We start from the raw sequence: 24125 nt of genomic DNA, 5'->3' as shown, positions 1-24125 counted from the left end.
CAGAATTGCGAACTAGCAATTCTGAGAAAAAATGTCTTTTTTTGTGACTTTATAACTCGCAATTGTGAGTTTATATTTCGCAATTCTGAGAAAAAAGTCAGAATTGTGAGATATAAACTGGTAATTGCGAGAAAAAAAGTCAGAATTGTAAGATAAGTCGCAATTACCTAGTTAACATTAGTTAACTACTTTAACATGAACTAAGAATGAACAGTAACACTTTATTAGCATGCGTATTACTAGAATATTGGCTGTTTATTAGTACTTATTAAGCACATATTAATGCCTTATTCTGCATGACCTTATTCTACATTCTTAATCCTACCCAATACCTAAACTTAACAACTACCTTACTAACTATTAATAAGCAGTAAATTAGGAGTTTATTGAGGGAAAAGTCATAGTTAATAGTGAATATGTGTTCCCTATACTAAAGTGTTACCAAATGAACAATACTTCTACAGCATAATTAATCTTAGTTAATGTTAATTACAACATCTACTAATACATTATTAAAATCAAGAGTTGTATTTGTTAACATTAATGCACTGTGAAGTAACATGAAAAAAACAATGAATGACTGTATTTTTATTAACTGACATTAACAAAGATTAATAAATACAGTAACAAATGTATTGCTCATGGTTAGTTCATGTTAGTTAATACATTAACTAAAGTTAATAAATGAGACCTTATTGTAAAGTGTTACTATTTTTTTCTTCATACAATGGAAGTCAACTGTCTGGTTACCAACATTCTTCAAAATATCTTATTTTTAGTTCAACAGAAGAAAGAAACTCGGGTTGGAACGGGTTTGGAACAACATAAGGGTGAGTAAATGATGACAGAATTTTCATTTTAGGGTGAACTATCGCTTTTAAATTTCATTCTGTTTCTCATAAAAAGACTTGGAATATAGCACATTAGTCATACTGACTACATTTATAGTACTTTATGGCATTTATTTGTACTTTTTATTTGTAGCTGTGATTTTCCCAGAAGAAAGAATGTCATGCAAGTTTGCAACAACATGAGGATGTAAACAAATCTGGGGGGGTTGGACTCCCTAATTATGTAGATCTGCCAACTAACTTTCCAGCATTAAAATTTGAATCTGTAACTTTAAAATTAAAACTTTATTGACCGAGGAATTCCTGTTGCCGTAGGTGTTGCCATACATGTAATAATAAGCATAGAATTGTTTTTTTTTTCTGTTGTTTTAATGGATGTAATAAGAAATCACCTCCAGCAGAACGTCCGCAGCATCGTGCAGACACATGACGAGCGTTCCCACCCGTGCCATGTTATTCACATATGAGAAGGTGATCAGAGAGATGGTGGCCACATGATGTAGAAACATCAGTAGAAAGTCCTGCAGGAGGAACGTGTAAATGTTTATGAACTGTAAACCTACAAGGCAAACATTGGGTCATTCCTAAAATATGCAGTACATTTTCCTGTCCTCATTATACATGTCTAAATACACTGTATAAAATATTAAACTTTAATTTTTTTTAAAGATGGAAGGCATATTAGTTACTTTTTTAATCACAATTAAGTAAACATAAAAGTGAAAAACTTTAGTTTGAGTTCAGATTACTTAAATTTATTAACAAATATTCAAGCTGTTGATTCATTTGTTTAATTTCTAATGTTCAATTAATTTTGTTTTCATTTTTTTAATAAAAAAAAAAAAAAAAAATGTTGGCCCCCTCATGAAACTGCCAATTGCTGAACTCTGAGCAATGAATGGCTATCAATAGCTCTTCATTTTCAACTTGTTAGTCATTTGATTAATTTTCTGGCCATTGTGTACTGTAAATAATCAAATTATGATTAACAAAATGTTAATGTGTCTGAGCTTGCCCACGGATATTTCTGAAAGTTTGTTATACCCTTTTATGTAAACACTGTCTTTAAAGGTGCAGTAAGCAATTTCTGAGAAACGCTGTTCACCAAAGCAAACACGCCCCTTCCCAAAAGGATCACACCCCCTATCTTGATAGCTCCGCCCCCAAATTCACAAACAAGCTATGCAACACAGGCACCTCCCCCATCATGAGTGTATACGCCCCTTACTGCTGATTGGCTGCAAGTGTGTTTTGGTGCTCAGTCCAATCCATTTTCAACAGCGTTTCTCAGAAATTGCTTACTGCACCTTTAAATTAGAACGCAAGCATAATCAGGTTTATAGCTGTTATCACTGTCAGTGTCCCGGTAGCAGTGGCCCGTTCTTTTTTCTGATCATGTTTTAGTAAGCATTATAAAGGTATCATTTAAAAGCTTAAACACTCAACATTCATCATGTGAAAACTGTTTTGAAATTGGACACTGCGTTAACATGGAAATGATACTTTAATCTTTTTAGCAGGCTCATTTTTTGTGATATCAACTTCAAATTTGGAACAACTTGGTTAGACATATGGCTTTGATTTTCTAATTAAACTTTACTCCAAATAGTGTTGTAAAATATATATTTAGGGTAACATTTTAGTTTAGGGTCCAATTCTCACTATTAACTTGCTTATTAGCATGCATATTACTAGGATATTGGCTGTTTATTAGTACTTATAAAGCACATATTAATGCCTTATTCTGCATGACCATATTCTACATCCCTTAATCCAACCCAAAACCTAAACTTAAAAACTACCTTACTAACTATTAATATGCAGTAATTAGGGGTTTGAGGCAGAAATCATAGTCAATAGTTAGTTAATAGTGAGAATTGGACCCTAAAGTGTGACCATATTTAGTATAAAATAAAGATATTTAGTTTAGTACATTTGCTTTAGGCCTACATTAAACTTTTTACATTAACTTTTTACAGGTTTATTTTGAATTACAAATATTTAAGTTCAGATCTATACTCAAAGTGGGATGAGAGTCCAAAATGTACTGCAGAACAGGAATGGCTAACAAAAGACTTTAGTCATAACTTGCAAATGTGTGCATGTTAAACACACAACCAAGAAATCTTGATCAAATTAAGCAGGTTCATTCTCAAACATGGCTGCAGTGTCCTCACACTCTATTCTCTCAGAGGAAATCCTGTTGATAAAAGCTGTTAAGAGGCCAGGTGTTGCATGCTCCCCTGCGGCATCATGGGATTGCACTGAATCAGCCGAGCAGGTTGATGATGATGAAGATGAAGATGAGGAGGAAGTGCAGTGGGGCGAAAAACAGAATGAGAGCATGGCAAACGAAGAGAAGGAGCACACTGGTTCAGGCGGGAATGGGGCAGAGGACGTCCTCAATGTGGGCTGAATTTTGGGCATGGAAAAAACTGAAAGGAGAGAGCAAAGAAACAAAAACAAGATTTGCATTTCCTGAAGGAAACAGCAGGGCATGCAAGGCAGCAAAAGGATCGGGTTTGAGTTTTAGGTTGTACGTAGGTTTTTAGGTTTTTTACTGTCACAACATGTCTGGTTTATGGTCACACTGCAAAAAAATGCTGTTCTTATTAAGAGTTTTTGTCTTGTTTCTAGTCAAAATATCTTAAAGTTCTTAAATCAAGAAGCATTTTCTTGACAAGTAAAAATTATTTTCTTGTTTTCAGGAAAAATAAGTCAAAATTAAGTGAGTTTTTCCTTAAAACAAGCAAAATAATCTGCCAATGGGGTAAGCAAAAATAATCTTATTTCAAACCAAAAATAAGCTATATAATCTTGTTTTCAGTTTGGATTAAGATTATTTTAAGATTATTTTATATATATACATTATATATATATATATATATATATATATATATATATATATATATATATATATATATATATATATATATATATATATATATATATATATACACAGTAGGAGGCAACATCCTCATTTATGTTCCTGTTATGTTCCTGTTACACAATTTTCCTGGTTAAGTTAACATTACATAAAAAGAGAGACCAAATACAATTCTAATTTGTATTTTTACACATTGTAATGTTCTATTTATTAAAACCAAGTATAAATTTCATCAAGTAAGTGTTTTTACGCATGTTTACATTTATTCCAAAATAATAACTAAAGGCAGTAACAATTTAAACAGTATATATTATTTATAAACTAATATTAAGCTTTTATTTTTAATAGTCAATTTATTTTCATCAGTCATCAAGCTCGTACACACTGGTCACTCACTCACAGACACAAAGATGCACCTTTAATTTCACCACGCTGATTGCTCACTAAAAACCCCACAGTCATCATGTTTTCAGGCCATTTCGAGTTTGATTTTGACATGAAATAAAGCGGTGATATCTAAGTGACAGTTGTTTACTTACTTTTTAATTAGTCTTCCCATTAACGCCAGCACTGTCTTCATTCAGGCTGATTCGACGAGAATGCGCACAAAAACAAGAGGCGGGATTTAATCGCACAAACCAATCATGTCCAATCGTAACCAGTCATATCCAATCATAGCGCGATGGAGGCACTGCCTCCTCTCACGTGACGTTCCCCCATTTATTCTCAATTACCCCCCCACTAAACCCACCGCATGCTTTAGGGGATCTGCTTTGTTTCTATGAGCTGAAGGGAGGCACAAGAGACGCGGACTCCCCGCTGTAACTTCACCTGCGGATGTCGCTGTTGGACAGTGTTTCTTTAGAAAAACGAGTGACTTTTACACTTTTTAATGTCAAATTTTGTAACATTTGCGATGTTTTATTTTTGTAATATCGATTATTTTCTCATCCAGTTTTTTTGAGGAGGCACTGCCTCGGGAAACGTAGGAAACGCCCCTGATATATATATATATATATATAGTTGCAGCTCTAATATATATATTAGGGCTGCAACAACTAATCGATAAAAATCGATAATGAACGTCGACAACGATTAGTCGCGTCTGGACACGTGCACTGAAAACTTCCGCAAGTCGCGTCAAATTACAGCACTGAATAACGCATTTCTATGGACAAAATGCATCTAAAACAGTGGAGGAAACAGAGTGAGCTGCTGTGAGAAAGGTACGTGATCCAAGCTGCCAAAACATGAGAATTCTTTATTTTAAGCTTCAAGCTAATTTTTGCTGTGCTGTTTAATGTGTGATGTGTTTCCTCGGCGCAAAACTTTCATTTTACGGTTATATCCTTATCTGTAATTGTTACAAATTCACACGAATATTTCCATTTTGCATGAAGCCTCGTCCTGACAGTTCAAACTTTACTGAATGAGCGCCGGCGCGCATGCGCGTCAAACAGACGGGACGCATTAGAGAGGGAGACAATATTCAAGAATTAATATTTTAAAAAATATTTCTCTTTTAATTTTAATTAAATGTTTAGTATTTTTTTTGTGTTACTGTCATTATTTATTTTTTATTTTTATTTTTTTTAAATATGTCTATATAGATTTTAAGTTTTAGTTTTTAAGTTATTTTAGTATTCAACTTAACAGTATGTATGTATGTGGGTCAATGACGTGACGGTAATTCTTTTGTCCAAAGGCCTTAATAATAAAATAAATAATAAAAAACAAAGATATGACATCCAAAGTATGTAAGGTAGTACAACAGGATCACTTTTATTGAATCCAAAAGGTTTTAATTATATATATATATATATATATATATATATATATATAGTTGCAGCTCTAATATATACAGTGGGTACGGAAAGTATTCAGACCCCCTTAAATTTTTCACTCTTTGTTATATTGCAGCCATTTGCTAAAATCATTTAAGTTAATTTTTTTTTCCTCATTAATGTACACACAGCACCCCATATTGACAGAAAAACACAGAATTGTTGACATTTTTGCAGATTTATTAAAAAAGAAAAACTGAAATATCACATGGTCCTAAGTATTCAGACCCTTTGCTCAGTATTTAGTAGAAGCACCCTTTTGATCTAATACAGCCATGAGTCTTTTTGGGAAAGATGCAACAAGTTTTTCACACCTGGATTTGGGGATCCTCTGCCATTCCTCCTTGCAGATCCTCTCCAGTTCTGTCAGGTTGGATGGTAAACGTTGGTGGACAGCCATTTTTGGGTCTCTCCAGAGATGCTCAATTGGGTTTAAGTCAGGGCTCTGGCTGGGCCATTCAAGAACAGTCACGGAGTTGTTGTGAAGCCACTCCTTCGTTATTTTAGCTGTGTGCTTAGGGTCATTGTCTTGTTGGAAGGTAAACCTTCGGCCCAGTCTGAGGTCCTGAGCACTCTGGAGAAGGTTTTCGTCCAGGATATCCCTGTACTTGGCCGCATTCATCTTTCCCTCGATTGCAACCAGTCGTCCTGTCCCTGCAGCTGAAAAACACCCCCACAGCATGATGCTGCCACCACCATGCTTCACTGTTTGGACTGTATTGGACAGGTGATGAGCAGTGCCTGGTTTTCTCCACACATACCGCTTAGAATTAAGGCCAAAAAGTTCTATCTTGGTCTCATCAGACCAGAGAATCTTATTTCTCACCATCTTGGAGTCCTTTCATGCGGGCTTTCATGTGTCTTGCACTGAGGAGAGGCTTCCGTCGGGCCACTCTGCCATAAAGCCCCAACTGGTGGAGGGCTGCAGTGATGGTTGACTTTCTACAACTTTCTCCCATCTCCCGACTGCATCTCTGGAGCTCAGTCACAGTGATCTTTGGGTTCTTCTTTACCTCTCTCACCAAGGCTCTTCTCCCCCGATAGCTCAGTTTGGCCGGACGGCCAGCTCTAGGAAGGGTTCTGGTCGTCCCAAACGTCTTCCATTTAAGGATTATGGAGGCCACTGTGCTCTTAGGAACCTTAAGTTCAGCAGAATTTTTTTTGTAACCTTGGCCAGATCTGTGCCTTGCCACAATTCTGTTTCTGAGCTCTTCAGGCAGTTCCTTTGACCTCATGATTCTCATTTGCTCTGACATGCACTGTGAGCTGTAAGGTCTTATATAGACAGGTGTGTGGCTTTCCTAATCAAGTCCAATCAGTATAATCAAACACAGCTGGACTCAAATGAAGGTGTAGAACCATCTCAAGGATGATCAGAAGAAATGGACAGCACCTGAGTTAAATATATGAGTGTCACAGCAAAGGGTCTGAATACTTAGGACCATGTGATATTTCAGTTTTTCTTTTTTAATAAATCTGCAAAAATTTCAACAATTCTGTGTTTTTCTGTCAATATAGGGTGCTGTGTGTACATTAATGAGGAAAAAAAATGAACTTAAATGATTTTAGCAAATGGCTGCAATATAACAAAGAGTGAAAAATTTAAGGGGGTCTGAATACTTTCCGTACCCACTGTATATTAGGGCTGCAACAACTGATCGATAAAAATCGATAATGAACGTCGACAACGATTAGTCGCGTCTGGACACGTGCACTGAAAACTTCCGCAAGTCGCGTCAAATTACAGCACTGAATAACGCATTTCTATGGACAAAATGCATCTAAAACAGTGGAGGAAACAGAGTGAGCTGCTGTGAGAAAGGTACGTGATCCAAGCTGCCAAAACATGAGAATTCTTTATTTTAAGCTTCAAGCTAATTTTTGCTGTGCTGTTTAATGTGTGATGTGTTTCCTCGGCGCAAAACTAAAACTTAATTATATTTTGCTACATATAAAGGTATTTTAAAGATTTTGAAGTGTCAAAAGGTCATTCGGTTTAACCGTCCAAAGGCCAATACAGCCAGTTAATTTGTGATTAAAATATCTTAAAATGTAATAAATGTATATATTTTTCATTCTGGCATGATTTCATAACATCATATATCAACATAGTGCAAAATGGTATTAAAATTATGTGTAGAAGTCGTTGCTTTGTTATGAGAAAGAATTGCATTGATGTCATTCGGAGTAACCAGTATAAAGGGACCATTTTGGATCAAGTTATGCGGTCCATATCATGTGACAGGATGTGACATCATTCAGACACTTGCAAAGGACCATGAAGCAAAGTAACTAACTCTCTCTTAACTATTTGAAAAATTCATGTTTTCACTTGCTCATACGCATGTCCCGAAACATCAGGTCATTCGGTACAACCGCTATAAAACATGGAAAATGTTGTAATATTTTAAAAACTTGTACTAAATATAAAATGTTTGAATGTCCTTTTGCTAGCTAGCTAGATATCAGCCTGTTAGCATTGTTTGAAAATATCATCATTCGGCATAACCAAAAGTGTCATTCGGTAAAACCGAAATTTTGGTTAAACCAAATGACTTTTTTGGTGACAAAATTTGTCCATCTTGTAAAAAATGACAAAAGCAGTGTTAATTGATTATAAAAACCACATAATCTCATTGTTAACACTTAATAAAACTTTAAAATTAATTATATCTCCATTAGGTTTTTTTTTTTACACTACACTACACTCCCCTCCCACTAAAAACCTAATTAGTCAATGACCCATGTATGTTGTGTGTGTGTGTGTGTGTGTTTAGCAGTCCAAACTAAATTAACTGCAGAAGTTTAATACGAAGGGTTATCTGTTTCCAACAAACCCTAAGCACTATGTGCTGCCTTGCAAACACTGTAAAGACAGAAAAACATGCCAACAATGAGCAGAGAAATGAGAGCGAGTGAGTGCGTGAGTCTGACACTGAGGGGTTGTACAGGAAAGAAGAGAAAGAAAATCTATAAAGCACAGACTGCAGGTGCTAACTGCAATTTCAAGGAGTCTTTGAGAAAAACCGTCCACCTGTTCAAACACAGGCTGTGCATCTCCTGTGTTACACCACAAAACCCATACAGCAGCTGCGGGAGAGCACTCTTACATTGAGAGGACACTGCCGTAATCAACACGGGACAATTACAGAGCCTGTGGATCTGAATGAAGCTCTAAGACTGCTGAGGGCAGTCTGGATTTTCGTTGTTTACATTTGCATTCATTTACATGACATTTGTTTAAGACTGATGTTGTGTCCCGACCAGGCGTAGCTTGACAAGTTTACAGCGTCAAGTAATTTGCCTGTCCACAACGAGAGCACAAATGATGTGTAGCATTGCGCAATAACAGCCAAACAGAAGATGTTTATATAAATATGTTAATATAAAATTATGTGAGGCGGGATTTTGGGCCAATGATTTCATGGTGGGTGGGGCAGCCCAGTGTGGGCTGAAAAAACAAAGATCACGCAACTGATAGCATGTCTCATCGAAACTGGTTAAAAAAATTGCAGATTTACATAGAAGCTTTTACTGTTTGTTGCTTTATAATAAAATCATTCTACATGCAAATGTACACCAATTTCTTATGAGCGACTTATAAAAGGTCATTTTTTATATTTAAACCCTTACATGAATATCAGAACAGAATGAATATTCAACACTGCAAGCTTAAGCTTAAATGAAGTGGTAGCAGTTATTAGTGGTCATGCTTTCACATGTTGAAAAGGAAGTTTTGCCCCTGTACAGCAGAGGAAATGAGACCAGGACGTTATTGCTAATAAACCCAGCGTGAGCCTTCTCATGAGAAACTCAAACCACTGAAGCAGACACATCTAACCAAAGCACCACTCATTGCTTTTCACAAAGCTATCTTTCAAGTTCAGATATACAGTAAACTGCTACCAGCAGCCCAATAATAATGATGCTCTGAGGATGAAAAACATTCTTATATGAGAGTGTAAACTCACGTACCTTTCTTCTGATGTCTGTGAACTGCGAGAAGAGCAGCGACAGATAGAAGGACAGCTCCAGTATGTAGTAGTAATGCAAATCCACGGTTAACGGCTATGAAAGTCGTACACAACATTGTCAGCACAACACAAAATCACATTTGCAGTGGCAATAATGAGTATTTTGTCAGGGACTCCCAAACTTTTGCTGTATAAAAATATTTCAGTTTTAACAACACATGTGCATGTTGGTTAATGGTCACATGACATGCATGTAAATAAAATATTTAAAAAATGGGTTTTTTTTGGCATTTTTATTAAAAAAAATGAATTTTATTTTAATTTTAAATAAAAAGACTCAATTGTAAATATAATACTTTTATTTTAAAATTATTTTAATTTTGATATTTTGTGATTGAATTAATTATTGGGTTTGGGAAACCCTGATTAAGGGCATTAAAAATGTAAGAAGGGCATTATTTGATTGTATTTGGCTACAATGTTAACCCAAAAATGAAAATTCTGTCATCATTTACTCACCCTCATGTCGTTCCACACCTGTAAGACTTTTGTTCATCTTCAGAACACAAATGAAGATATTTTTAATGAAATCTGAGAGCTTTCTGTCCCTCCATTTACAGTCTATGCAACTACCACTTTCAAGCCCCAGAAAGCTAGTAAAGACATCATTAAAGTAATCCATGTCACCCAAGTGTCACATTAGGCTGCAGGGAAGTGCACGACACAGGATAATCGGTGAAATAAACTGAATTTAATAATACAACAATGGAAAATAGGCTATTCAGTAGAACACAACCATAAAACATTGACGAGAATGGACAAAGAATTACAGGATTAGTTCACTTCAGAATTAAAACGCCCTGATAATTTACTCACCCCCATGTCATCTAAGATGTTTATGTCTTTCTTTATTCAGTCAAAAAGGTTTTTGAGGAAAACATTCCAGGATTTTTCTCCATATAGTGGACTTCACTGGGGTTCAACGGGTTGAAGGTCCAAATGTCAGTTTCAGTGCAGCTTCAAAGAGCTCTACACGATTTCAGACGAGGAATAAGAGTCTTATCTAGTGAAATGATTGGTCATTTTCTAAAAGAAATAAAATTTAAATACTTTTTAACCACAAATGCTCGTCTTGCACTGCTCTGCGATGCGCCACGCATTACATAATCATGTTGGAAAGATCACGCGTGACGTAGGCGGAAATACCGCAGTAGTAGTGTTGTCAAAAGTATCGGTACTTCGGTACCAAGTCGGTACTGAAATTTTGAAAATGTGATGATACCAGCATTTCTGTAGTACCGGTAGTACCGACAATCCGGGTATATTCGGTACCCGCTGATAGGGCTGTGCCAGTATTTACGTGAATATGACACGAGTGAAGCACAAAGCTTTGTTTACAGAAGAAATAATAGGTTAGCAATTAAATGTGACATCGCAGCCATGGAAACATTTTGGTTCATGCCGAATGAGAGAGGTACGAGTCCATACATTTAAGCTTTGTTGGCTTTGTATTCTGTTTTGTGAATCGCGATCTGGTCACCCGATTATCAGAGAATTTAACAATATTTCATTAGTTATTCCACTGAACATGGAATCTCTGTTTCTTTTCCCAAATCTTCACTCACGCAGGGGATTATAAACGTTTCTTCCTTTGGTTCGCTTTTAATTAGGCCTATTATATTCGCATTCTTTACTGTGGTAAAGTAGAAAAAACACCGTAGGACAGAAACCTTTTTTGCTTGCACATCAGTTTCTATTTAACACAGTTTGTGCTTATTATTAGACTTTATAAGGCGCGTCAAGTTTATTTGTGCGTTTCACACATGCTGGTGATTTTTACTTCCGCTTTCTCTGGCAGCGCAAAATCAAACATAGCCTGAATGTCTGAAGATAAAACTCGCTCTTCAGACCTTTTACAACAAGTGTCAGCTGCTTGTAACATCAGGAGATAACATGAAGATATTATTAAAGAGAAATGGTCTCTTTCCTGCTCGTGTCCAACATCCCTCTCAAAGCGCAGAGCGGCTATATGAAGCATCTTTGTGTGGAATTAAAAAACAAATGTCTTTTAGAATAATATTTAACTTTCTTATTATTTAGGTTACCATTATTTACTGATATTTATTTCATAGTTTTACAGGTTGTAGTGTGTCGTTTCACTGAAGGAATAGCTAAAATAAACACACACGTCTGTTACAAAACGGATGTTTGTTTATTTTTTTTTTATATTTTTAAATTTATTTCATTGAGGTATATATACACACACAAACATACACACACACTCTCCAAATATTTATATGTATGATTACCATCATATTTATATATGTTTTTTAAAAATAGGCTAGTTAAATAAAATAGTAAAATAGTTCCAACAAATTTTCCTGTGGTACCGAAATTGGTACAGAGAACCGTAAAATTATACTGGTATTGGTACCAACTACTGGAATTTTGGTACCGTGACAACACTACGCGGTAGAGCGAAAAACTCCATCTCATTTTCTCCTCCAACTTCAAATTCGTCCGTCATCATTGTTTTAACCTTTTTTTGCAAAGGATGTTTGAATTAGTCTTTTTTTTTTTTAGAAAATGACCGATCATTTCACTAGATAAGACCCTTATTCCTCGTCTGGGATCATGTAGAGCTCTTTGAAGCTGCACTGAAACTGACATTTGGACCTTCAACCCGTTGAACCCCAGTGATGTCCACTATATGGAGAAAAATCCTGGAATGTTTTCCTCAAAAACCTTAATTTCTTTTTGACTGAAGAAAGAAAGACATAAACATCTTGGATGACATGGGGGTGAGTAAATTATCAGGAAATTTGAATTCTGAAGTGAGGGAGATAATGAGTAGAAAAGAAACAGGTGTGGGAACTAATTAACAGCCAGGCAAACTAACTAGGGAACACAGGAAAATGGGAAACGATGAAACAGAGTGAAAACGTCTTTACTAGCTTTCTGGGGCTTAAAAGTGGTAGTTGCTTAGGCTGTCAATGGAGGGACAGAAAGCTCTCAGATTTCATTAAAAAGATCTTTATTTGTGTTCCGAAGATCCAAAGAAAATCTTACGGGTTTGGAACGACATGAGGGTGAGTAATTAATGACAGGATTTTCATTTTTGGTTGAACTAACCCTTTAAAGTCTTGCCAGGCAAAATGGTTAGTAACTTTTAAAAGGATCTAAGAGTCAGAGAATGTGGAAGATGGTCATACAAAACTAAACTATGACTGTTTTGTCTCAAAAAACGTACTCACATTACATAGTCGCTGAGCGAATCCATTAATAATTATGATTAATATAAACGTACCTGATAGGGGTAATTGTACCAGCACTCTCGGGTGTTCCACAGCCACGGGGTCTTTAAAATCAAACACAGAGAGACAAATGATCTCCAGAGCTTTTTACGCAAAACACAAGATAATGTCTTTTGAAGGAGCTTTTGAATTCTGCAGTTTACATCAAAGCATAAAAAAAGACTGAAAATACAATCATTATCCTCAATGCTACATAATCGAAATGCTTTGAATTCACTTTTTTCCCCCTCGATAAGCCACATCATTATGTAGGAAAGTTGGATGGCATCAAAGCCTGGTATTGTGAAGCTGATGATTTCCTGTGAGATCTGCTGTTGTGCTTTGAGAATGCTGACATATGATCCAATCTAACGCAACTCTTGGCTAATTAGCTACCTCACAGCATCTTTCTCAAAGGCCACATACAATAATAAGAAAACCAAAGGCTGTGGCTCCAAACTGGCATCACTCTGGACAGACACCTGGTGCTTTAGTGAAATTCAAGGTGCTAACATCATTTTATGATCTTTATACTAGAGTTAAACTACAAATACTGTGCAAAAACGACGGTAAATTCTCATCAGGACAAGTAGAATCAAGTGCTTTAATGTCTTAACTTAAAGTGTCCATGAATTTTATGACCAACTATTAGTTTTCCTTCCGTGTAACACTATTTTGCTGCAACTCAGTTAGTTTGTTTGTTTCAGTAGTTCAAAATTTTCACTGAGAACTCAAATTACTATGGAGAAAATTAATGTGGGAAAACACCAGAACCAAGTTGTGTCCACTTTTGCATTACTGTTCTGCGTCGAATGAATTAAAACGGATGGTGAGTAACAAACTCGCTCTGCCTAGTTGCTCCATTTCTCCATAACCTACTCTTCCTAATTAGGATGAAAGAAACAGGTGAATCTGTTCTTCAATATCTGCTCAACAGTTCTTCACCCAGGATGAGCTGTGGTCTGTATTGGGTTTATGTCAGCCCACTTCTCTGGTACTATTAATAACACCAGCAAGAGAAACCCTTCCCATCTGCAGTAAATGAACTCATTCAGAAGAAGGCTTTGCCATGCAAGTTCAAGCTGTTCACTTTTAGCCTAGTTTCTACAAAGACACACATTACCTATATGCATGTATTTATAAAAAAAAAAATAGATGTGTTAAAATTATCAAAAGTCATGCAAATAATGCTTTATCCCCATTTAAAGGAACAGTTAGTATAAAATGTCTTTATTTGTTTACTTTCCAATGCTGTGTTATTATATATATATATATATATATATATATGCTGTATATATATAGATATATATATATGCTGTATATAGATATAGATATATACACACCTATATATAATATTTATTTTTTAATATACTTGAATATATTTCATATGCATTTTTATATTTACATATAAAATATATAAGTGCTGAAAAATCTAAAATCGCATCTAACATAAAAGTTTGTTTTACATAATATATGTGTGTGTGTATATATAATTATTATATTTATATATATTATATACGTGTATATATACACACACACACACACACATATATATATATATATATATATATATATATATATATATATATATATATATTAAAAATAAATATTTATTACATTTATTAAGTTATTATATTAAAAAATAAATGTAATAATATATACACACACACACAAATCTATCTATCTATCTATCTATCTATCTATCTATCTATCTATCTATCTATCTATCTTTTTAAATATTTATGTAGGCAAAGACCAAAAAAAAAAGTACAGATATAATAATTATAATATTTTATCTAATATATATGTGCTGTCAAATCGATTAATCGTGATTAATCACATCTAACATAAAAGTTTGTGTGTATATATATATATATATATATATATATATATGTGTGTGTGTGTGTGTATATAAATTATATTTTATATATATATATATATATATATATATATATATATATATAACAACAATTTATGTTAATGCAATTAATCGGTTTGACAGCACTAATATATATACATATATTAAATAATAAATATTATACCTATACATATTTATTTTTTTGGCCTTTGCCTACATAAATATGTTTTTAAATATATATATATAGAGATAGACATTAAATGTGTCCAGCAAAATGACTGATAAGCTGATATATAAATATATATATATAGAGCTTATTAATCAGTCATTTTGCTGCATGAACCATGAACAAAATAATGCATTAAAATCATATCCCACTTCATATAGCAGCATGATGATAAGCTCCATTTAATTCCATTTGCGATGTATTGTGCAGCCCGAGTCTGGAACAACATGATGAGTAAATAATGGCAGTATCTTTATTTCTGTGTGAACTTTCCTTTAATTGCTTCATTGAAGAGTCAAAGAAGGGGCCAGTTCTGCCAAACATGTTTGCTTGGAGGGAAATAATCTGCATTATGGATAGACTGATGAATTATGAATAGATTTATGAGAGGAAGGGCAGAGAGAGAAAGAGAGTTTATGGATGCTGTCTCTCGGCGCACAGTACGACGCAACAAATAAAATCAAAATCAAGTCAGAGCTGACATCTCTCTAACTTCATCTTGTCTGCATGTTCGCTCCACAAAACCCCCAAGAGATGATGAAAAGCAGTACGAAGAATAACTCTGCATGTGTGCTGCATTTTGTAGTCGTGATACCAAATAAGTAAATAAAAAACTGTGACACTCCATCTATTTGATAATGCTGTTAAAAAAGACAAATGTTCTCTGCTCGACAACATCCTGTCAACAACTCGGAGTATTTTATGGAAACACTAAGACTGAGGGCAATACAAAATAGAGGATATGTCAATCATAAAAGATTTACTGCTTCACATTGACCATCAATTTTTCAGTGAAAAGAGATTGTTTACCTTCTTCAGGAACCGCACACCATAAGTAAATATGTACAGGTAAAACGTGAATCTCCACCTGTGAAGAAAACACACAGAATGGTACATTCAGAAACATGCTGTCAATATTTTATTTTGCATTATTACTGCATCAACAGGTAATTTTAAAGCAGAAGCGTCAACTCGTAAAGAGATGGGGGGAGGTGAACGCAGCGATCAGGTTAACCCCACTCCTCGGGCTGAAGTACTTCAAAAATAATTAGGAATTCAATGTGCAAGATGTCCTATTTCTTACGTCCTACTGTTACCCTGACAACATTTCACAGCACATCCTCCATAACAAAGGCAATGCTGGAGATAAAACACTGACCGGGGCTGATATAACATCATATTCTGGCCGTTCCCTCCGCAATTACCCTTAAAATGAGTGCAATGAGAGGCAGCGTTTAATGCATAACAAACAGTCAGTAAGATTTTTTTTTTACTTATTCTGCAAGGATGCATTAAATCGATCAAAAGTGACAGTAAAGACATTTATAATGTTACAAAAGATTTGTATTTCAAACAAATGCTGTTCTTTTGAACTTTCTATTCATCAGAATATCCTTGGGAAAAAATGCATCACAGTTTCAACAAAAACCGTAAGCAGCACAACTGATTTTAACATTGATAATAATAAGAAATGTTTCTTGAGCAGCAAATCAGCATATTAGAATGATTTCTGAAGGATCATGTGACATTGAAGACTGGAGTAATGATGCTGAAAATTCAGTTTTGCTCAAACTTTGCGTTCAACTATGAAAAGATAGCGTACGCATAAAAAAATGAAGTATACCCAGGGCTTAAGCTTAGACGCCTCTCGCGGTACAAACAAATACGGCTGGGCAACAAACTAAAGCTCCTCTTCTCTTAAATCGAAATCCTCCGACATTTCTCTTTAAAAAATTCTCATTTTAGACTTCTAATTCATGTCCTGTGTTTTGTTTTGCTCTATCCTCTGCGCTTCTGCGTTCATCATTACGCCATGCGTCGGGTCAAAGGTCACTCTTCTGCCGCAAATCGATGCGTACGGCCGTCCGCCAGAAGCTAGTATATTCTATAAAGTTTTAAATATGGATATTTTTCCTACAAAAAACAATCATTTCACTTTATTAACCCCTTGGAGTCCTTTGGATTACTTTTATGATGGATTGATGCACTTTTGGAGCGCCATTTACTACCATCATAAAGCTTGCAAGAGCCAGGATAATTTTTTAATATATCTCTTATTGTGTTCATCTGAAAGAAGAAAGTAATAAACTTTCATTAATAAGAAAGTCATTAAGAAGTTACAAAGTAAAATATCTAGCTTTTGCCAGACTGATGAAGCGTCAGCACTTTTTTCGTAAGTTGAATACGGAAGGCGTAGGACGTAACGGAAGTGTTTTGAGCTGCGAGAGGTGTCTGGCGGAAGCAAGATATTTTTACTTTATAACTTGTTAAATATGGATATTTTTCTTACACAAACACATAGCTTCGCTTCAGAAGGCCTTTATTAACCCCCCGGAGCCATGTGGAGTACATTTATGATGGATGGATAAACTTTCTTCAGGTTCATAGTCGTTAGTCCGTTCACTGACATTATAAAGCTCAGATGCGTCAGGATATTTATTAATATAACTCTGATTGTGTTCATCAGAAAGAAGAAAGTCATATACACCTAGGATGGCTTGAGGGTGAGTAAAGCTTGGGGAAATTTTCATTTTAAAGTGAACTAATCCTTTAAGGTCATGATATGTCCCCTTTAATAAACTTTAATGTTTGATTTGAAGGACATTTTTATATACTTTGACTAGATGTTGAAAGTAAAATCTTGGTCCTGAAGCAAAACCAGTTGAGAAGCACTTCTCTAAAACACAGTCACCCTGTTTTCTAAGCATGTCTGTATGAGTCACCCGAAACCAGTTGTTCCACCACAACCACACACACACGGTTCTCTCACCAGGATTTCCAATGCTGATTCATGTAACCTTTTCCCAATCTTTTTGGAGTATTTTTCCAGCTATCAACTTCTCTAAGTCTGAATACTCTAGAGGAATGTTTTTCAAAATTTTCAAGCCAAGTTCCCCCTTTGATTTGAATAATACTGGCCTAAGAGGCCTTTGCAGATCTGTAGGAGAGCCTTAAGCAGCAACCTTCCTGTCTCTCTCTTGAATCCAACACAGAAGTGACTTAAACTGCAATTCATTGACTGGCCACTAGAGACAGGCTCCAAAAGGGAGTCAATCCCATAGACCCCCATGTTAAAATGCCCAACTTTACAGCGGAAAAAAATATGTTTACAGCCTGGTACAAAAAGTGGTTTTGGTCTATATAGCTAATTTTGCCCTTCATGACAACTGTGAGGGGGGTGAATTATTTTATAACTCATCCGTTTAAATTATATTAATCCTTAAAGTTCTGCATAATAAAGGGCGTGGCCACTTGAGTGACAGGTGGATTGCCGCTGCTGTTACTACTAGCCATTTGTCCGCTGTCTGTTATCTCCACCCACGTCCCGCCTCTTTGCCCATTTTCGGTTATCCAGGAGTGACACGCAGTGACACGCTGCCAAGATGGCAACAGCCAGCTCCGTCCAATTTGAGCTTTCAGAAACCTATGTCAGGGACACTACATCCGTTGTTTTATACAGTCTATGGTTAGTTCACCCAAAAATGAAAATACTGTTATCATTTACTCTGCCTCATGTGGTTCCAAACCCGTAAGACTTTCGTTCAGCTTCGGAACACAAATGAAGATATTTTTAATGAAATCTGAGCGATTTCTGTCCCTCCATTGACAGTCTACTCAACTACCACTTTGATGCTTCAAAAAGTTCATAAAAAGATCGTAAAACTAATCCATATGAATCTAGTTGTTTACCCCAAATTTTCTGAAGAGAAGACACAATTACTTTATATGCTGAACAGATTTAATTTAGGCTTTTATTCAGGTTGGCCTGAAGATACGTCATCACTGCAGCGCTCTACAGGGAACAACTAAAGATTCAGTGAGTGCAGGGGAATACTAGGTGAGTTAAGCTACTGTGCCCTTTTTAACTTGCCCCTGCGGTTATAGATCTCTCTGCCTGTGGTCAGTTTCCAAGCGCAGACGCCTGTGGCAGTCGATACTTCTGAGATCAAAGCCGACAAAGAAATGAGTAATACAGCCAAACAAACACCTACTACAGACACCGCACGTTCCTCGAGGCCGAATAACTGCAGTTGCACAGCCCTCTGGGGTTTACCATGTGATATACAGCATTAATTACTGCTTTGATATTCACACAGACAGAACTCCCTGTCACTCCGCATGAGAAATGAAAACAACATCAATTGCGGTTCCTTCCTTTAAGGCTGAGCTTCACTATAGACGGATACGGAGACCACCCACAGTAACATTCACTGACTGTCTGACACAAAGTGCACACAAAACCGGATAGTGTCAGTGAAAAATTGCAAGCTACAATTAGATGGGCTGGTTTTAATCAGGCAAAAATAGCCGTTGACATTATGAGCGCTCGTGAGGGAAAACTAATCAAATCTGTGAAAGAAATTCAGGCACTTACTAACAAACAATCTGTATATTCTGCTTTGCTTTTGAGTCTGTGAAATAATTTAAAACACTTTTAATAGATTGGATGTATTAGTTGGATGATAATAGTAAATTACTAATAGTAAAAAGTCTACGCAAAACAAGACTGAAATGACAATACGAGATAACCTACAAAAAAAAAAAAAAAAGTTGCTGTTTTATGTCAAAGTATGAGTGATATAAAATGGATTTTTAATAGAAACTGTTCAGAAGTAATGTGCTATAAAAATGTAAAAATGTAAAACCAAATGCTATTCATAATCATTTGGAAAGTAGGCTGGTGATTTTATATATTTACAATGATTTTGCATAATAATAATAATAATAATAATAATGATGATGATGGTAAGTTAATAAATATTATTTTTGCAATTCCATTTGGTGATGCTTAAGGCACAGAAATCACATCTTTAGATTTTATCAGGAAAAATAAAGTTGGTAAAAATCATTTCTGTGTCCATTTTTAATGAATCAATTCAGAAGTCCGATTCAATGATTCATTTGCATCACAGAATATGTTCACACAAATCTCTGTTAAAGGTGCAATATGTAATATTTTCTGTCTGCTAGAGGTCGCTAGAGGCCTATTCAAAACAAAGGCGTAGCTTGATGACGCCAAATTTGAGTGCGGAATCTTGGGACATGTGGTCTTCACCTCAACGGACGGTGCAAAAGAATCGGGATAGGACTCGGGAAGAAATCATGTTCATGGATGCGATTATTAACGTTACTGTAGTATGAAGCATTGCAAGACAGAGTGTTGTGGGAGCTGAACGAGGCCGCTGGAGCGATTGCGCAACACACGCCACGAGCAGCGGAACTTTTCTGGTCATGAGTATGAGGTAACACAGCTCTGTTTAACATGTTAGATACATTTGAGTGTGTTGAAAATGTTATAACCTTACTCTGTGCGTTCGCTCAGCGGCTGCTGTGAGACACTTGTTGCACACTGCAGTAAGATAGATCAATTTTAGAATATCATAAATGCTGGGTGGCTTGTGTTGATAAATGACATGGAATTAATTTTAAAACATATTGTATAATGGAGAAAATTCTGTATTACTGTTACTAAAAATAAAGCTGCATCTGATTATGCTAGGTTAGCTACTTCACAAAATAGTGTTTTTCTCTGAGGCATGGTAAAGCATGGTACTTGCAAAAAGAAAAAAAAAATTTGATTTAAACAAGACTAAACGTGTTGAGCTATATAACAATAATTAGTTTTCTGTCTATAAATATATCAAAACAGTTGTTCCCTTGCCTATTAAGACATGTAATATATTAAAGCGTCTTTGGTGTTTCCATGGTTTCTACAAAATAATACCGGAAACCGAGGGTAACGCGGGTATGACGCAATTGACAGGCGACTCCTCACACGTCCCGGAGCCTTGTTTAAAATTGCAATTTTCTCACGATTTACAAATAGTTGGAAACATTTGGTATATTGTAAGTACTCAAGTGAACAAAATATATAACACTGGCCTAGTGGTTCTTGGATATTTTACTGCAAAATTCTTACATATTGCACCTTTAAAATGTTTTAAAAAATAAATATACATAATACAATATTTCTATAAATATTTAAATCTAGGTAAGTATTGAAATGTATGGCTATTTATTGGTTCATTTAATAAAATAAATTATAATTCTTTCTTGTTTATTTAGTGAAAAACAGTGTAGAAAACATTAACTGGTTGGTTTTCACTGCATTTTCCTTCTTGCATTACACATTTTCAATCTACTTGGTTGAAATTATGCTTCAAAAATTATGCTTCATTACGCTGAAATAGTGTCAAGATTATACAAGTAATGCATTTTGCAGTACGTTTCTCAGGTCATTATTTGAGAAGCTCTGGACATCTTCCTTTCAGCTGTTGTACTTGAAAGCACCAGGCAGCAAATCAGAGCCTTTGGGCTTCAGCTGAAGACTGACCTTGAAAGACCTTCCAGAAGGAGCAGATAAACCTGTTCTCCCCGAGTCTCCTCACAGAGCGGGATGCTCTGTTCTCAGACACTGAAGTTGATCAGTGATGTTGTCTGACAGGCCTCTGAGGCCATTTTTTAGGACTGCAATAGACCATGGAGCAAAGAAACCCCAGCTTTTGTTTACCCACTTCCCAGTAACTTCAAAATGCATCTCCCATTAAATCTTTCATGGTCGGCTTCTTCAATAATCAACAACTGAGAAAGAAAGATATTTTTTGGCTAATGAAGCACAGTGAGGCCTTTTTTAAGCAAAGGCAAAAATAATCAATTGAAGCAGGTTTTGCTGTTTGGCATGATTTAACACCACAATTTTCAGCCTTATTCTTGATCAATAGTAAAAACAAACAGAAGTTATTAACCTAATTAGAGGTCAATGCAGTTGCCTGGCAACAGGTTAGTTAAACATCTTAATTTTGATTTGGAGCAACAACAAAAAAAAGGTGTGAAAATTAGGTAAAAAGACAAAGGAACAGACTGTGAACTTAACATCTTTTTTGAGAGAAAACTACAACCCCATAAAGCATAGCGAATGAGGTAAGATAATAAAAAAATTACATTTACATAACACTTATGTTTACAATACATTTTAACATATATATATATATATATATATATATATAAAATCTTTAAGTTGTTAAAAAATATATTGTTCTAAGGAATTAAATGAAAGGGTATTATACTTCCAAAAACCAATCAGTTGCCTTCTGTAATATTAGGGCTGGGTATTGACACAAATTTCACGATTCGATTCAATTTCGATTCACATGCTTGCGATTCAATTCGATTCCGATTCAATATCGATTATTTTGGATATATATCAGGTACAGTACATGGCAAATTTTCTCAAGGAAAACAATCTCTACATGGGAGTCAGTTTATGCAGTACTTGCATAAAACTTTATAATAATAAATTTATAATATTAACTTTACACTCACATAAATATATTTCTACTCCAATTCGTTTTTGAAATATAAACATTTAAATGGTGGCTGTTATAACCTGACAGATTTATTCAAACATGCATTAAATATTGAAGAACATTAAAAAATTATAATGAATATGTTATATGGTGCATATATTTGGCAAAATGCTCCTCTCTAGAGTTCATTTTTTCTATCTGACTAACGAGTTTATGGTCAATGAATCTGGTTTTCCTGAGGTAAATGTGACATAGGCCTGTTGTAAGCTGTTTTATTGACGTCTTTCAGCGGTTGAAACACTGATTAAGCATTTACATGAGACATGATACGGATTTAGGTAAGTTGTACTCTATCTTTTAACATAGGCTACCTTCAGGTGTTCGTTCATTTTTATTTCGCGCTGTAGTCGGTACCAGAAGATCACGTCACGTGCTTCGCGCTACCGCTTTGCTTGAACTCAGGAGCGTCAGCGATCTGTGACACCATATTAAACAGCACCAAAATGGTATTTTTTTTATGAATTTCGCAATAAAATGAACAGAACTTGAAATCTGAGACTTTGTTTCATATCAAAAGTGATAATGCAGTAAGCTTATTGCGATTTATTGGATGGGTGGCGTCTTCTGTTCATTCATCAGCTGAAAACAGGATAGACTAATCGATTTCAGTTAGTCAAAATGAGAATCGAGAAATCGATATTTTTTACCCAGCCCTATGTAATATAGTCCTAGATTATTAAAACAGATAGTTTAGGTCCTGGATGCTGAATGGTCAATGCAGACACACTCGATTCTAGTGACTAGAATACACCAGACACACCAAAATACATTTTGTAACCGTTTTTAATATAGCTACTCCTCACTCCAAATCTGCATTATGGATTTAAACCACTCCAGTTTCAGAGTTTTCTGAAAGAGATTGCATTGCAGAGAAATGTTTATATGCGTTCACAAATTCCCATGTTTGGATGGGACTGGAAGTGCACTATGACCATGGTGATCTCAGGCATTACGCAATAACCACGTCAAAATTTTTGTGAAGCATCTGGTTGTTTTTATACAAAATACTGAACTGAAAATGCCTAAAACTGACCACACAATCTGTGTAAACATTTGTCATACGGTGTTTCTATGGTGACTAAAAATATTCCTTTTTCTCTGTGGGTGTGAAATAATCCACTCTTTCCACTGAGCTCTCTACGAGCTGCGATTCTTTCCTTGCAAAGTGAGAAAGACGACCAAAAAAACACTGTTGTGTAAAGTCAGTCGAGGTTACACGACTAATGAGAGAGATCTCAAGACTTCCTTATGCCAAAAAAAGAAGGACAAATACAATTGAACTTCTGGTGGTAAAATGCCAACTAGTTAAAAATCTAAGCCAAAAAATACTCCACTGACAGAATCAGGTTATGTTCAGACTAGAATACTACCATACTATTTACTATTTGTGTAGTATATAGTACAGTCTGTATACTGTGCATAGTAAGAAAGACTTCTGTATGCACAAAATGCACAGATGAACTACTAGATTTGCCAAAACACAGTATGAAGTATACAACACAGCACATGCACATGCCATTTTTATTTCTTAGATGATAACTGGATGCCACTCACAGAATTAAATATGTCATGTGACACTGTATACTTCTGTTGCATAATGAATTCTATTCTTTCAGTTTACACTAGGACTGCATAATTAATCAAAAAAATTAAACAAAACTTGTGATATGGTTTGGATTGATTATCAAATCATAAAGGCTGTGATTTAATTAAATTGATATTAACCAATGATCCAGTGTTTTCAGTGTCTCTGCATCTGCTCTGAGTTTGGGTCACTGTAATGTGCATTTGGGAACGCAACATGTGCCAACCATCTTTCAAAACT

The 24125-nt window shown here is 35.4% G+C and overlaps 1 protein-coding gene and 1 long non-coding RNA gene across 2 annotated transcripts in view; both read right to left on the bottom strand.

The window, feature by feature from the left end:
- LOC127518482 (uncharacterized) overlaps positions 1-24125 on the bottom strand; it is a 241839-nt gene that overhangs the window by 71158 nt on the left and 146556 nt on the right. The window lies entirely within an intron of this gene.
- The window catches only part of cers6 (ceramide synthase 6), a 50493-nt gene that overhangs the window by 11156 nt on the left and 15212 nt on the right, over positions 1-24125 (bottom strand). Inside the window, exons 4-7 of the mRNA XM_051905171.1 lie at positions 15744-15801; positions 12864-12914; positions 9558-9650; positions 1244-1372 (exon numbers count right to left, since the gene is read on the bottom strand). Coding sequence (XP_051761131.1) covers positions 1244-1372; positions 9558-9650; positions 12864-12914; positions 15744-15801 — 331 coding nt within the window. The remainder of the gene's footprint in view (positions 1-1243; positions 1373-9557; positions 9651-12863; positions 12915-15743; positions 15802-24125) is intronic.

The sequence above is a fragment of the Ctenopharyngodon idella genome, chromosome 9 (assembly GCF_019924925.1).
Source record: "Ctenopharyngodon idella isolate HZGC_01 chromosome 9, HZGC01, whole genome shotgun sequence".
NCBI classification, from domain to species: Eukaryota; Metazoa; Chordata; class Actinopteri; order Cypriniformes; family Xenocyprididae; genus Ctenopharyngodon; species Ctenopharyngodon idella.
Note: the sequence above shows the minus strand (reverse complement) of the source record. Positions and strands in the feature narration are given on the sequence as shown.